Here is a 17,026-nt window from a genome sequence, read left to right on the forward strand (position 1 = left end):
ACCTCCCACAAGACTCTACGACAAACGGATCATGTGTTATGAAAGGGGGCGGGGCTAATGTGTAGGGGGCGGGGCTACCCTTAACGAATAAAACAGGAACTCTCTGCTGAGTGATATGACACCTCCCATAAGCCTGTACGACAAACGGTTCATGAGATATGAAAGGGGGCGGGGCTAACGTCTTGGGGCGGGGCTATGAGTATATTTTTTCATATACATGTCATCAGTACTGGAGCAACATCATACCTGAGAGATTTGGGGCAGATCGGACTATGTACAGTTGAGTTACAATAACTGGCGAATGGCTCAAAATGGCCGCCACGCCACGGTCCGCTCGTTAAGTGAACACTCACCATTTTAATAACTTTTCATCCTCAAGGTCTTGAGATGGTCCTGACCAAATATCAACTCGATCTGATCAAATCTGTAGGAGGAGTTCGTTAAAGTACGCGGCCAATAAAACGCAAAAATGACATAAAAATCCAATATGGCCGACTTCTGGGTGGGCGGGGCTAATGAAACCCAATGAGGAATATGTTTCAAATGATAATTTGGGGCAGATCGAACTCTGTACAGTTGAGTTAGGGTTAACCCACTCTCTGCTAAGTGATATGACACATCCCACAAGACTCTACTATAAACGGTTCATGAGATATGAAAGGGGGCGGGGCTAACGTCTTGGGGCGGGGCTATGAGTATATTTTTTCATATACATGTCATCAGTACTGGAGCAACATCATACCTGAGAGATTTGGGGCAGATCGGACTATGTACAGTTGAGTTACAATAACTGCCGAATGGCTCAAAATGGCCGCCACGCCACGGTCCGCTCGTTAAGTGAACGCTCATCATTTTAATAACTTTTCATCCTCGAGGTCTTGAGATGGTCCTGACCAAATTTCAAATCGATATGATCAAATCTGTAGGAGGAGTTCGTTAAAGTACGCGGCCAATAAAACGCAATAATTGGGAAAATCGTACATAAAATCCAATATGGCCGACTTCTGGGTGGGCGGGGCTAATGAAACCCAATGAGGAATATATTTCAAATGATGAGTGGGATATGCATACCAAATTTCATGAATATCGGATCAACTTTAGATTTCGACGCGTTAGGGGGCGCTATAGAGCCCGCTGGCGACGCCCGTTCCCAATCACTACAGAACATTGCAATTTTCGCCACTCCCGATGCATGTTCCAATTTTGGTGAGTTTTGGGGATGGCTAAGGTCGTCAAAAACGCGTTCTTGCAGCAGAAAAATAATAATCTGCAGAAAAACAATAGGTTCCTTGCACTTCGTGCCAGGACACCGTTGGGTCCTGGCACTTTCGTGCTCGGGCCCTAAATATAAATACAATGTAATGGAGTAAAATAAATAAATAAAACATTTCAAAGGTTAATGTGAATAAAGGAAACATGCCATTAGTAGTTAATATAAAGCATTTTATGTTGATCAGCGACGTAGACTTTGATGGTACTGTAAGGGAAGGAAAAGGGAGGGAGGGGAGAGGTTAGAGTTAAAACCTCATGGGAGTTCCTATCAGGTAAGTGTTAACTTTATATTGTAAGTGTTTGATATCCAGAATAATCTAAAGGCTTAGTATTTTTCATTAAGACCATTAGGTTCAATAGTTTTAAGTAAACGGATCCATTTTCTCTCCGCTGTCCGTCTCTGAGCCGTGGACCACTCACGGTTTCTCCCAGGCCCACAGTTTGCAGGTTATGTGGGCCGTGTTGTTTAAAATGTAAATATAAAACCGTGTTGCCATTACCTCTTTCCATGATGTACTTATGCTGCTTGATCCTGAGAATGATTGCATTTCTGGTTTCGCCGATATAGAGTTTGTAACAGGCCCGACATCTAATGGCATAAAGAGTAGGGTTAGGGTTATATATCATATAGGTTAGGGTCATATACTATATAGGTCAGGGTTAGGGTTATATATTATATAGTGTAGGATGTCGAAAAAAGTCATAAAATATCATAGTATAGTATGTCGAAAAAAAGCCATAGTATAGTGTCAAGAAAAGTCATAATAAATTTTGTCAAAAAAAATCATAAAAAAGTAAAAAAAAAAAAAAGCCATAATATAGCTTGTTGAAAAACCCCCCATAAAAAGTCATAATATAGTATGTAAAAAAAAGTCCTAATATAGTATGTCGAAAAAAGTCATAGTATAGTATGTTGAAAAAATATATAACTATTACTTCTTGCAAGTCACTTTAGTTTCATCAGGTCCTTTTTGAAGTGTCGTTGACTCATCATCATCACGTTGTTTACTTTTCACTCTGTTTAGTTGTGTTTCTATGTAGCTTCATCTCTCTCATTTAGCTGCTATAATGTCCTGAACAACAGTCCAGAGGAGAGTTACACTTGGACTCCACACAGACAACAGTGAGAGGGACGTTAAATATAAATGATATACTGTATATAATGATGGTGAAACAGGGTGATAAAACAAGATCAAGGTAAGAAAAAAAAATGGATTTGTTGTCTTGTAGACTTTACACTGTCATTTATCATTTTATGGTTATGTGCTGTTTGTTTTGAAAAGTGGCTTCATCAAGTGGCATCATCAATGTGTGCAGAAACGTAAAATGTCACAGAATGATGCATGTTTTTTGGGATACAGGGTAAATATAGTACACACAGCATTGTTAGCTTTATACAATGTTGAACTATGTTGTATGTTTGGAGCTTTAATGTATACAGACAACATACAGATTCACAGTATCTATCAATCAACACTCATAAACCTTTTTTCCTCTGTCTATCTACAGTGTTAGGGATGCTAATTTAGAAACGTTTTCTTAACCAATAACCGACCCTAGTTAACCGATTATTAACCATTAACCGACAAGATTAGTGCCTCGCATGCAGCGGTGCGTCAGCTGCAGTGTATGAGCACAACAGACAACCGAGTCCCCAGTTTATCCGTCCGGAAGCGTTAACTTAGCAGCTACGATGCTGCGTGTAGTGTCGCGGACATGCAGTCACTTTCCCAGTAAAAGTCTCCAGCGCACATTTAGTTTGGTTTAGCAGGTTGTCAGCTGTGTGTCTGCCCGGCGTAACGATGGCGAGTGTGCGACAAACAGTGTGTGTGTTTGTGCTACGTTAGCAGCTCTAGCATTGGCGGTGGCTTCGTGCTCGCCATTGTCACACACAAACAGTCTGTCAGCGAGGCGTAACTTTAGCGAGTTTCCGACAGACCGTGTGTGAGTGTGGCGGCGCTGAATGTGGGTTTTGTCGGTGGCGTTCTAGCTGTGAACGTAGGGGTAGCAGACAGTGTGCATACAGTTTATTTGTAGGTGAATAAATGCTACAACTCCTTCGCTCTGTGCTCCGCTCAAGACAGAAGTCAACTTCCTGTAGCTGTAACTCTGGCTCAGTCTCTCCAGATTTTCTCCTTGAACTGACGAGCCGCTCCTCTGAGTTCTGCTCAGCTTTTTAATTAATTATGAATGTTTATTTTAACTGTTTTAACCAATAGCGTTAATCGGTGAAAATGCTTAATGTCGGCTAACGGTTAATTATTAACATCCCTATACGGTACCCATTTATCATATATTAGACTACATTGTGCTATCTAATATGATAATATAGACAACATTTACAAAAGGATTACAGACACTTCTGAAGACTGTATTGTATATTTCACTCACTCCACCATCCCAGCAAAGATTTCATTTCATTTAATTTGCTAATTGCTCGATAATGTAATGAACTGGGTTTGTACCTTTATAACAGAGAGAACAGGCGACAGATGAATCCTTCAGCAGGGAAGTGAAAGCATTAGGGAATACAAAGACACAGTACAAAACAAACAAAAAACTTAACGCCAGAGGAGTTAATGTCCATTCATTTTAAGTCTTTTTAGAGATCAAGAAAATGTACTTCCTTTAAAATGTTGAGAGACTTTACAACTTTTTGGTTTTTGACATTTTCAAGTAAGGTGCCGTACTGCTCGAGTTCAACAAGAAACCGATGAAAGCAGGTTGTTTGGAGTCAGACCATTTTGATTTGTGGATGTGGAATTTACCAAGAATAATCAGAAGCTTAATTATATAGGTAATGTTGCTATCCATCCCATAAATCACAAAATATAACATCACATCAGATACATTAATCTGTACATTAGTGCTCATTTTTCTATTTATGAAATAAAGTCGAACAATTACAGTGAAAAAAACAATGAAAACGCACGTATACATGTGCAGAAAACACATATATGGTCTATATTTGTTTTTAATTTTTCTAATACTTCTTTAACAGGGTAAATTATATTTAAATTCTTGAAGGATACTTCTTTCACTTTATTATTGATACAATATTTGTTTAGAACACAACAAACCTTTTTCCACTGTAAATCACCCGTAATAGACGACCAAAAGAATTTCACTGCAGAAGGTGTAACACAGTTCAAAACATCTCTAATGTGTCTGTTAGTGCACGGCTTATTCAGAATGTTAATATCTCCAATAAAAATATGCTCATTCATAACTAATAATGTCAGTTTCTGTGAGATTACAATTCTTTAAAAGTTGAAGAGAACCTGTGGGAACTGCATCAACAATAATAGCATATTCTTTGGGTGTGACTGGTATCTTAAATCTTTGAAGAAATTCGGAATATGACATCAACAGACATCAACAGACCATTATTATTTATCAACTGAAATTGTGTTTGTATGCTAATTTCCAGGCTAAAAGTGCTTGCTTATGAAAGTTGGCGAGGTTAATTGGGATTTTGTCAACAGAAAAATTGCATTTCAGCAAAAAATCAATGCCACCAATAAAATTAAATAAATATACGGGGAAAGCATTCCAGATACTGTTGGGATTGCCCCGTTCATTCCTATGAAAGTTGCTCAGTGGCGCATGATGCCAAAATGGCTCAACTTCCGTCTGGAAAAGTCCCCGGATCGTCCAGCGATCTTCCTTCTTCTTCATTGGGCCCATGGAACATGCGCAGTAGCGTCCGCTCGGTCACATGACTCGGTCACGGGGTCCCAACGTCACACTGTCGTCACGGCTTGGCGCTCCAGCCTCGGTCTGGGTCTCACTCACATGAACGAAGGAAGGGAAATAACTGTGGATTCAACTATTAGTGTGTTTTACAACTTTTAGGACCTAATGATTTAAATGAGGACTATTCAAGTTTTCGTACACAGAAGTTGATTCACCTAAAAAAAAAAAATTATCCTCTGAGTTACAGACGTCTCTTTCCCCATGTAAGTCTATGGGAAAAAGTCTTTTTGGGCCCAATGGCATCACGTGACGGACACAGAAGTTGTAGTACCGCCGTTTGGCCACTACGAAAGTTGGCATCAACGTCCAACGCTCTTCCTGGGTGCTTGCAGTAACTGCCATGGCAGCCACCAACAGAAAATAAACAGGCAGGCATGCGAACAGGAAGTGGTGAGCATCACGTAGAGCCCCCAGAGCATAGACATATAAACATAAACGCCACATTGGCCTCTGGATCGTACGGTAATGCCATTTATTTCGGGCCATTATGAATCTCCCAGAGAACCTGATATGGAGAGGGCAGAGAAGAGTACCGGCAGCTTGTGAGAAATTCCGATACGCAAGAACAAAGTCAAAGGACGCCATGGAATAAAATGTAGAAGTGTCGGTACTGCGTACCTGTGAGTACCGGTCCACTTATGGCGCTTGCTCTCTTTCGACTTTTGTGTTTTTTTATACAGAAAACACAAGTTTTATACTGCGATATTTACTGAAAATGACAAACAACACAGCCAACAGTAGCCTCCAGGAGATCTCCCTCCAGCCAGCTGTCTCCTTATTTAGGTGTTTGTAGTGAAATGAGGAGGTATCATATCAGATAACTCCTCATTTCAACTTCACCAATCAGCCGTTCCTCGTCCGTTGGAATAAGGAATAAATAGAAACAGGGCGTCTGACAAAAGTTCAGCTCTTCGTCGCTCGCGGCCAGTTAGTTCATTCTCATAGAAAACAATGAGATCAAACTGATTTTGTCACTGACGCTGGCGTCACATTCTGTCTGGACGGTATAATATGTAGACTACACACATCCCAATACATTAGACCTCTCTGTATTGTATACATCACATTCCCTCTAGATTGTTTATGAACCTCCAACCTTAAAGTTCAAACTGTGCCTATGGGTCTGTATTCTGATATCAGTGTAGTAACTTTCGGTCCAAACGGGCTTTCAAGGCAGACTGTCAATTTCCATGTAGGTGTGAGACCACATATACAAATCATAGGAAACATGAATAGTATATTCTACCTTCATAGTTGACATGCATCAAATAAACTGATCTTATATTGTATGTGTGTTTTAATCAGATAGTTTGCCTGTAGGAATTAAATAACCCAAACTTTGCCACTTTTATTTTCATCAAACCAAAAATAATTCAGGATTAAAAATAGTTCAGGATTTTTGTTCTGTATTCTTACACAAGGTTATCATGTAAAGTAGGCTACACTAAGTGCAGGTTACAGACCAAACACACTTCTTCACTGACCTACTTCTATTTCCAGGGGTGGGATGGCTCTTCTCAGGTGGACATAGCATCAAAAGGTTTCTGTTCTATCTACAGTATATGTGGGGTCCTTAGTGTAGGAACTCCTCACCAAACTACACTTCAATCACCAGATCAGTGAACGTTACAACTCATTGGCTCTCATAATATGGATATATTAGTGTTTGTCAAAATCATTAAAAGTTACAGATTCCTATCTTACATCAAAATGTTCAGCCCATAAAGGAGCTTACCAGATCTTTACCTTTAATAACAAACAACCTATCTCATATTGAGTGTGTGTTATTCAGTGTAGTTTGTCTGAACCCCCTCCCCCCCCGGTTTACATTCGGTTTATGTTACGTTCACGTTTAGGTTGAGAAACTGTGATTCATCTTGCGTCTTTGTCTTTCCACACCTGGCTTAGTTCATTTAGCCGGAGGTCAAGTTCCTGTTAAACTAAAAAGCAACCACGAGGCATACTGGCCGACCCTGAGCCCTCAAAAATAGGAGGATTTCTAACGCATAGCGGGGGAGTAAACTTAGATTTATTTTTTCCTGCATTCTTGTGACTTTTAAATAATGAAAATAACAAAATATTAAGTACAATGCAACAGCATTTTTATGTTAAATAGGCCTACTTTTAATTCTCAGGAAAAAAACGGAATAATTCACCCCTCTGGCGTAATCTTGTGTTAATCTCTGAGATCAATTAATATTCAGAATGTTTTATTGATTCATTCATGTTTTCCCTGCTTGAGTATTTCCTTCTCTTAGTACTCTCCAGTTCTCTCTCTTTCAGACACAAAGTGACAACGGCACCACTGCGCTCTGAAACACGTTATTTCCAACGGCTAGCGCCACGTCAGCAAAGCTCGGCTTGGGCGCTGCATGCTGTGATATACGGCAAGCGTGCGTATATGAAGACATCTGGTGTAGCTCTATTGACGTCCGGGTGGAAACAGTAGGGCTTTTACACGCTGTACGGCGCCAGAAACAGGTTGAGATAACGAAAAGGAAAAAAAGGTGTTGGGAGAAAATGGGAGAAGTATGACCCCGGGAGGAAACCGGGAACATGTGAAACAAGTCTCCTGGGAAAATCAGGAGGGTTGGCAAGTATGCCACCAGGTGGAACCGACAACCTATTCTCCAAACTATTTACTCCTTTTTAATAAAACAGAAAACTGCTAACATTTCTATAACAGGAAGAGAATGAACAACACAACAAGCATCAGTAACAGATTTAAACAAGCGTTTTACTGCACAGTCGCTGTTTATTGGCAAACATTAAAAAATAATACATCATTCCTAAAACAAGTTAACTCCAAGAAGACACGTGTGACATCAAATGTCATTTTACATTCATTTTCAGTAAAAAAATATTTACACACACAGCAATAAAATATTTATAAAAATCTTAAGTTCAGGATCATGTCATGTCTAGCTGAGTAAGGACCTTTTATAAGGACTAAAACCAGTGTGATCATATCTCCACCGTCTCTTTGGAATCCCAGCAAAGTGAGTTCCCACTTAATTAACATTCAAATGACTTCAGGTGTTTTCGTATTAGGTACGATTGATCCGTACCGTGCCCGAGTACGATTGCCCCCCCCTCGCCGCTCAGCTTTCACATTAGTAAAGTTGTTCCGTACACAAGTACACTTGCGTCATCATCCACGTGTATTTTTGTTTAAGTTGAGATCAGCTGTTATTAGTGGCGGAGCATCGTAAAACACTTCATTCAAACTCGACAGAAACAAACTAAAACTCACCAAAACTGTCGTCATTAATCTTTCCAACAATCACCAACTCTGGTTTGGCCGAAATAAACTCTTATTTCACAGAGTTTGATGTGAAAATATGCCGACTCTACATGTTTCCCCTCCGCTGTCTCTCTATCTCTCTCTACCTGCTGAGCAGCTGAGCATCTCCCGACCCCATCGCCTACTATTGTCTATATTTTAAGGAACCTCTCGTCTGCCTTCCTGCTTTATCAATCATAACCGTGCAGTTCAGAGGATGAGATCGGTGCATGCTGCGAGCAGATACAGACATAGATATGTATGTATTTTTGTATGTATAGAGATTTCGGAGCAGACCGGCAGCATTGAAAAAAGCCTGCCCTTTCACAACTACTCGCTGACTGCCAACGTTACTCGTGTTAAATAGCGGTCCACTTCCATGTTTTGGTACGGTTGGCTTTCACACCTGATGTGAACTGTACGAACCGTACCCGAGTACTCATGAACCATACTCCAGACCACCTTTTCATGTGGACTCGGGCACGGATCGATGAACCGTGCCCGAGTACGGTACGGAGCGTTCACACTAATCAAACCAACTGGACTTTGGGGACAAGTGTACTCGGATCCGGGCCCGGGTCCCTAATGTGAAAGCACCCTAATTAAATACCATATGTTCTGACTCCATTTGGTCTTTTAACAGTCAGAATCTTTTAGTGAGTTATGACCACTTTACACTAAACAATCGAGATCACGTGAGCGCCGCAACAAAACTCTCCTGATTTCATTACAATGTTGGAAATATGTCTGCGACAGTGAAATTGCTTGGTATTAGTTATCAGCATGTCCAATTCAGATCATATTATAAGTATAGGTAACTTTTCATTATGATCTGATCTGTACGATGCGTATACATTTCAAAACAACAGAAAGTCCAAAACTAGAGAAGCAACTTCAGCATCTTTCACAATCAATATCCTGTAGAAAGCCATTATCTAAAACAAAATTCATGAATCACTGATAAAAACATGTAGTACTGGAGACATGAATATAGATAGATGATTCATTATCATTAATGTAATTATCATGATTAAATAATTAATCTTGCCTTCTTCTCCACGCTTTTGAGACAAACTTAGCAAACACACCAACATTTAACAGCCATTCATATTTCTGCTCATCTGAACATCAGGATATTTCAGGGTTTTGTTGAGTCATTTCATAATCATCATGTGTTCAGTGCAAAAAAACGTATTTGTGTGCTTCCGCCAACAAGTCAAGTTGCTGTTTACATCTATGGTCTATCCAAAATGTCATCACTTCAATTTATCCAATCAGACATTTCATGTCATAATTAGCATAGAAATTCTTGAGTTATGGCCAAAAATGTGTTTTGTGAAGTCACAGTGACCTTTGACCTTTGACCTCTGACCACTCATCCTAGAGTCAGAGTGGACGTTTGGAAGAAATTCCTTCCAGGCGTTCCTGAGATATGCGATATATAAGCATAATGGTCCAGAGGGACATACAGACAAAACTAAAACATGATGCCTCCGGACAGCCAGGACGGAATCAGCATTGTTCCTCCTGAATCTGAGGTTGGACGATCGGTCGGAGCCTCCTTTCCAGCACCCAAGAATAAACATTCTTTCAACAAAAGATTACTTTTCATAAAGTTAAAGTTAAAAGCTTGAAGATCTCTGTTTCATTGTCTTTGCCGGCACTTATGGCGATAAGCGGTACTTTCAGGTGTGTGTTTGGATCTCACTTCCAAGAGAGCGCCGCTTACTATTTTTCCCGGGAATGTCGCCACAGACACTCAGTTCATAATACTACAAATGCAACAGGGCTTTCATCACTGGGCCATTCATTCAGTGATAGATGGTGATTTAACAGACATTTATTGAATATCATTTGTTTAACATTACAACAGAAATAATTCCTGTAGATATACGGATATCCACCTCCTCTGGAAGAGAGTGAAGATCTTTTGCCAACAGGGAACTGTGTGACTTTCTCATTGATTCTATTGAGATGTTTTGATTAGACATGTGAACCTGGAACTCAGCCCATGTCTCACAGTCATGGGACAATTGAGAACGTCAACGTTATCTAATACAATTTACATTTAATTTTTTGTGTTCAGAATTGTTTTGAGTTGTTATGTTTGTCATCTTCTGAAGTTTTAAAGCACTACAGGCTACAAATTACAACATACTGTATATACACATTTTAGATTTCAATGTAAGCCCAAGAGCCAGATCTGGGATCAAATGGTCTAACAGATCACCTAATCTAATCTAATCTAATCTAATCTCATCTAATCTAATCTAATCTAATCTAATCTAGTCTAATCTAATCTAATCTAATCTAATCTAGTCTAATCTATACATATTCAGGGTTTCTGTCCTTTTTTGGTTTGAACCTCTGATGTTTTGAAACTAAACATTTGAATTAGAAACGATCAATCTGATCCTTTTAAATAACTTCTTGTAAGTCACTTTAGTTTTATCAGGTCCTTTTTTAAAGTTGTGTTGATTCATCATCATCACGTTGTTTACTTTTCACTCTGTTTAGTTGTGTTTCTATGTAGCTTCATCTCACTCATTTAGCTGCTATAATGTCCTGAACAACAGTCCAGAGGAGAGTTACACTTGGACTCCACACAGACGACGGTGAGAGGGACGTAACATATAAATGATATACATAATGAGATGGATAAACAGGGGGATAAAACAAGATCAAATACAACATCTCAACAATCAGGTTGAGCAAATAGAATCAAACAATAAAGATATTAAAGTGCTGTAATAAATACGACCTTTGTGAAACTTGTTAAATCTTTGTTGATCTGTCAGAGAGGTGGTGACTCGTTGCTCCTTTAGGAAGCTGTAGATTATCAATATGTTGATCTGCCTTATATTAAAATATGAACAGTAGATAATATATCTTTTAATGTCTTCAAACCACTCTGAGTCTAAACAACAACTGACCATAACAAGTTTAACAAAGATCCTAAAAAATACTTCTCTCTCTCTCTCTCTCTCTCTCTCTCTCTCTCTCTCTCTCTCTCTCTCTCTCTCTCTCTCTCTCTCTCTCTCTCTCTCTCACTCACTCACTCTCTCTCTCTCTCACTCACTCTCTCTCTCTCTATCACACGTACATTTACAGGTGGTTGTCTTCACATGAAGACTCTGTCTGCTCACATGAACCTGCAGCAAAAAAAAGAATAATATATATATATATATATTACATGAAGTCACGTTTCTTTATCATATGCACAATATTTACAACAAAGCAGTCTTTGGCAATGAGAATCTTGGATCTCAGGTTCCCTTCAACAAGTAAGAGATAATGCACAGCGAGCCGGTCATTGTTGTGAAATAAACCCCGACAGGGCGACAAGGCACCCCGACACGGAGCGGAGGTCTTTGCATCACCCTGAAGGGCGACTAGCTGTACATTATCCCGCTTATTACACGGCTACTTACTGAAGAAATCAATAACTTCACTCAAAAATGGTCCGCCAGAGTCCGACATCAGAACTGCGCCCATAGCAACGGTCTGTTATACGTAGCAACGGTCTGTTATACGTAGCAACGGTTTGTTATACGTAGCAACAGTCTGTTATACGTAGCAATGGTCCATTATACGTAGCAATGGTCCGTTATACATAGCAACGGTTTGTTATACGTAGCAACGGTCTGTTATACGTAGCAACAGTCTGTTATACTGAGCAATGGTCTGTTATACATAGCAACGGTCTGTTATACGTAGCAACAGTCTGTTATACGTAGCAATGGTCCGTTATACGTAGCAACGGTTTGTTATACGTAGCAACGGTCTGTTATACGTAGCAACGGTTTGTTATACGTAGCAACAGTCTGTTATACGTAGCAACGGTCTGTTATACGTAGCAATGGTCCATTATACGTAGCAATGGTCCGTTATACGTAGCAACGGTTTGTTATACGTAGCAACGGTCTGTTATACGTAGCAACAGTCTGTTATACTGAGCAACGGTCTGTTATACATAGCAACGGTCTGTTATACGTAGCAACAGTCTGTTATACGTAGCAATGGTCCGTTATACGTAGCAGCGGTTTGTTATACGTAGCAACGGTTTGTTATACGTAGCAACTGTCTGTTATACGTAGCAACGGTCTGTTATACGTAGCAACGGTCCGTTATACGTAGCAACGGTTTGTTATACGTAGCAACGGTCTGTTATACGTAGCAACGGTCTGTTATACGTAGCAACAGTCTGTTATACTGAGCAACGGTCTGTTATACATAGCAACAGTCTGTTATACGTAGCAACAGTCTGTTATACGTAGCAATGGTCCGTTATACGTAGCAATGGTCCGTTATACGTAGCCACGGTCTGTTATACGGACAACAGTCTGTTATACGTAGCAACAGTCTGTTATACGTAGCAATGGTCCGTTATACGTAGCAATGGTCCGTTATACGTAGCCACGGTCTGTTATACGGACAACAGTCTGTTATACGGAGCAACGGTCTGTTATACGGAGCAACGGTCTGTTATACATATGCTTTGGCGTAAAACGCTGTGATTGACCAATCATAATCGAGTATTTAACAAAGCTGTGTAATCATGCTAATTAATTATGTATATAAAAAAGGAAAATCACAAAAATAAAAGCAAAATGAGAATCTAAGACATGAAATAGTGTAAGGTAAAATATAAATAAATATAAAATAACTTTTATAGTATACAGAAGTGATTTTGGTCCCCCACCCAAAAATAATTTAATCAATCAATATCAGAACCAGAGGCCTCATGTAAATACTAACAGAATGGTTCATAATAGGGCTGTCAGAGTTAACGTGATAATAACACGTTAACACAAATTCGTTTTAACGCCACTAATTTATTTAACGCAATCAATGATTTCGAAGATTGTAGTTGGCTCAGTTTTAAAGCTAGAGTGAAGATACTGGTATCATATAAAAGTAGTTACTATTGGTACCAACCATGTCATACTAGCCTGCAGTGAAGGAGGATAAATAACCCTCCAATTTTGCGCTAAATTTTGGTGAGGAAAAACTATCATGGCCATTTTCAAAGAGGTCCCTTGACCTCTGACCTCCAGATATGTGAATGTAAATAGGTTTTATGGGTACCCACGAGTCTCCCCTCTACAGACATGCCCACTTTATGATAATCACATGCAGTTTGGGGCAAGTCATAGTCAAGTCACACTGCCACCCACCGGTAAAGATCAGAGTCAGCGTGCTACACATATTGACCATCATCTTTTCTTATATCGTGTCCGGTGTAATCTGTAACACCGGTGTTGTCTCAAGTTTAGTAACCGGTGGGAAAATGTCCTCACCGTCACATCCCCAATCCCATGTTGATAAGAGTATTAAGTATTTGACAAATCTCCCTTTAAGGTACATTTTGAACAGATAAAAAAATGGGGGGATTAATTTGCAATTAAATATTTGAATCGATTGAAAGCCCTACTTCACATGTGAGAAGACAAAGAGAGTCTCTGGACCTGAGATAGTTATAGTGCATTATGTTGATGTCTGCATATTACGGACACATTGATAAAATATATTATATAAACTCACCTTTATAACGGTGTATTGTGATGACCTTTTGCAGCAAATATACAACAGTTGTTCATGTTTTAACAACATCTTGGTTGTGTAGTTTAAGTTGTCCGTTCAAGGTGTTACTCGTTGTCAGAGGTTTAAACAGAAGACTAAACCTAAAATAACAGCTGGAGATAAAAAGTATATTAAGATTAACTGTTTTATCAAAGTACTCACCAACAACAAGCTCAACGTAGAATGTTTGAGGTGGCTGAAGAACTGGAAAATAACAGGTTTAGTTTCCACTGTCGGTCATCTTTGTATTTGTGATGGTTATGGAGGCGTTGCCGTACTTCAGTTGGTCTGGAAAATGTGAGACTCGACCTTTGAACGTCTCGCTCTGACCTGAATGTCCGTTGTAGTAATGGTCGCCTGCAATACACAGGAACACCTCCTTCTGACCTTCATCCTTCTGACCATCTTTCGTCCAGTCAAATGTCTCTGACTGAATGTTCTCCTTGGTGCTGAGGGAACAGGGTAAGATGACATCACTTCCTTCTGCTGCAAACACTTTGACGACATCTGAAAGGAGAAACACATTTTAATCATTATGTTTAGATAGAGAAAGTCAGAAAACACATTTACATTGCTGACGAGCTCTCTTGGTTGTGGTGTAGAGCTCCAGGAAGTGCAGACAGTCTTTTACATCATCTGTTTTTTCCTCAATGCTGTGCTCGAAGGCTCTCATAAAGACACGATGCTGCAGAGGCTCTCCATCAAAATCTCTCTCTTTAGCAAAGATGACGAGTCTCCCCTTTACAGACATGCCCACTTTATGATCATCACATGCAGTTTGGGGCAAGTCGTAGTCAAGTCAGCACACTGACACACTGACAGCTGTTGTTGCCTGTTGGGCTGCAGTTTGCCATGTTATGATTTGAGCATATTTCTTTATGTTAAATGCAGTACCTGTGAGGGCTTCTGGATCAATATCTGTCATTGTTTTGTGTTGTTAATTGATTTCCAATAATAAATAAATATATACATACAGCATAAAGCAGCATATTTTTCCACTCCCATGTTGATAAGAGTATTAAATACTTGACAAATCTCCCTTTAAGGTACATTTTGAATGGATAAAAAATGTGGGATTAATTTGCGATTTGAATCGATTGACAGCCCTAGTTCACATGTGAGAAATCAAAAGAATCAAGACTGGACCTGAGATAGTTATAGTGTTGATGTCTGCATATTATGGACACATTGATAAAATATATTATATAAACTCACCTTTATAACGGCGTATTGTGATGACCTTTCTAGCTCTAAGCAGAGCTAGAACTGCACCAATGACAGCTCCCAAAAACAATCCACCAAACAACGGTCCGATGATGCTGCATGAGTGTTTCTCTGAAACACATCACAAAAAGCAAATGTAACACTCAAAATGTAACTGCATATCATGTACAGCACACATAGACTACACAAAATAACAATTAAAGGTAAGACATGAACAATTAAAATTATTTGACGATTAAACCACCAAGAAAGAAATCTCACCACTGATATGCACAAAGATCTCAGCAGAAACCTGATGGCCGATTGTCTCCTGTGTGACGACACAGCGATAGCGGTCGTTCTTGGTCACAGTAGTTTGGAGGATGATGTCGTAGCTTCCTCCTCTTTCAGACACCTGTGGTTCCTCAGTAGGAAGGATGTTTCCAGCGCTGTCCTGCCACTCTACTTTAGGTTTTGGAGAAGCACCTCGAACGTCACACTGCAGCAGCGCCCAGGTCTCTGTGGCAGCAAGTGTTGTGACGGATGGCTTTGGAGTTGCAGCTGTGAACACAGCAGAAACAAAAGCTTGTTAAGGAGAGCTACAGCACGAGAATGTATCACGCTAAATTCAAATATGAATCACGGCTATATTCAATCATAATTTCATATAACCATAGAAAAGATCTGTGTGATTAAAAGAAGAGCATCTCTCAAAGATGCTCAAAGTTTTGTCATTGAGAACAATAACACAAGTCAACATGAAGGTTCTGCATCAAGAGATTTGAACGATACCGAGGTCCACAGAGTTGTAGCACATAAGTATGGCAAGCCGTTTTAACATCTATTAGCTAGACTGGATATTCATTAGAGATATCTGCAACGTCACTTTGACTTGTCAAAACTCTAATTCAAGATGTCCGTAATTACATTTGACTAGTACGGTTCAAACTACTTTTGCCATTCATGTGTATGGGGTTTCTCATTACAGATATCTACAATTCAGTTGCAGATATCTGCAGTGCGAATTACATATATCTGCAACTGAATTATGACAAGTCATAATTCCAGTTTCAGATATCTTTAATTCCCCTCAATTGAAGATATCTACATTGTCCTTTTTAATTATCTAAAATTAAATGTTGACTAGTCAGAATGACGTTGTAGACATCTCTAACTGGAGTTACGGATAGTCATAATTCAACTGGAGATATCTATTACCAAGTTATAGATATCTTAAAATTAATTTTGATTAGAGATATCTCATTTGGAGATATCTTTAACGTTCATTCTGCTTAGTCAAAATGTAATGACAGATATCTTGTATTAGAGTTGTGACTAGGTGAGATGACGTTGTAGATATCTGTAATTACGTCAGCAGCAACGGCAAGTGGGAGGCAGAAGCTGTTCAAACATACCTTGGCGCTGCACTGCAGCTGTATGGGTTTATAAAGTGTGTCTGGAGACAATAAATCTAAATTTCTACCACAACTCTCTAGTGAACGAAGCTCTCGCTTTCCTTTTTCAATCCATTCCTTGATGATGAGCTCTTTCTATTTCATGGCTATCTGATCCACAACAGCAAAAAGCTTCTGCTGACACTGTTCAGATGCTTTGTTGGGCCGATATCCAATGGGAAGCCTTGATGAGCAACGTCATGACAACAACTCTGACTAGTCAAAATGAGGTTTGAGAGATCTGTAACTGTTATTTAGGATAGTCAGAACTGAATTACAGATACCTCTAACTGTTGTTTTCACTAGTCACAATGACGTTATAGATATCTCTAATGTTAATTCCTGATAGTCAAGCTTAGCTATTAAATGTTAAAACAGCTCGCCATACACACATTACAGATGTAGCGATCAGTGACATCATCGCTCACCTGGATTTTCTCCTGATCGGTCTTTCAGGATGGGTTCTGAAAGACAA

At 39.5% G+C, this 17,026-nt stretch overlaps 1 protein-coding gene and 1 long non-coding RNA gene across 9 annotated transcripts in view; both read right to left on the reverse strand.

Annotated features, from left to right (window-relative positions):
• Positions 1-17,026, reverse strand: part of LOC141775076 (hemicentin-1-like) — a 181,424-nt gene that overhangs the window by 58,247 nt on the left and 106,151 nt on the right. For all 8 annotated transcript variants that reach the window (XM_074648006.1, XM_074648017.1, XM_074648051.1 and 5 more), the window contains one exon: positions 15,380-15,658. In XM_074648006.1, coding sequence (XP_074504107.1) covers positions 15,380-15,658 — 279 coding nt within the window. The remainder of the gene's footprint in view (positions 1-15,379; positions 15,659-17,026) is intronic.
• LOC141775137 (uncharacterized) lies at positions 7,739-11,404 on the reverse strand. Its single transcript, XR_012595557.1, has 2 exons — positions 8,990-11,404; positions 7,739-8,376 (listed from the first exon to the last, which is right to left on the reverse strand). It is a non-coding gene; the product is annotated as an uncharacterized LOC141775137 (long non-coding RNA).

Source organism: Sebastes fasciatus, chromosome 1 (assembly GCF_043250625.1).
Source record: "Sebastes fasciatus isolate fSebFas1 chromosome 1, fSebFas1.pri, whole genome shotgun sequence".
NCBI classification, from domain to species: domain Eukaryota; kingdom Metazoa; phylum Chordata; class Actinopteri; order Perciformes; family Sebastidae; genus Sebastes; species Sebastes fasciatus.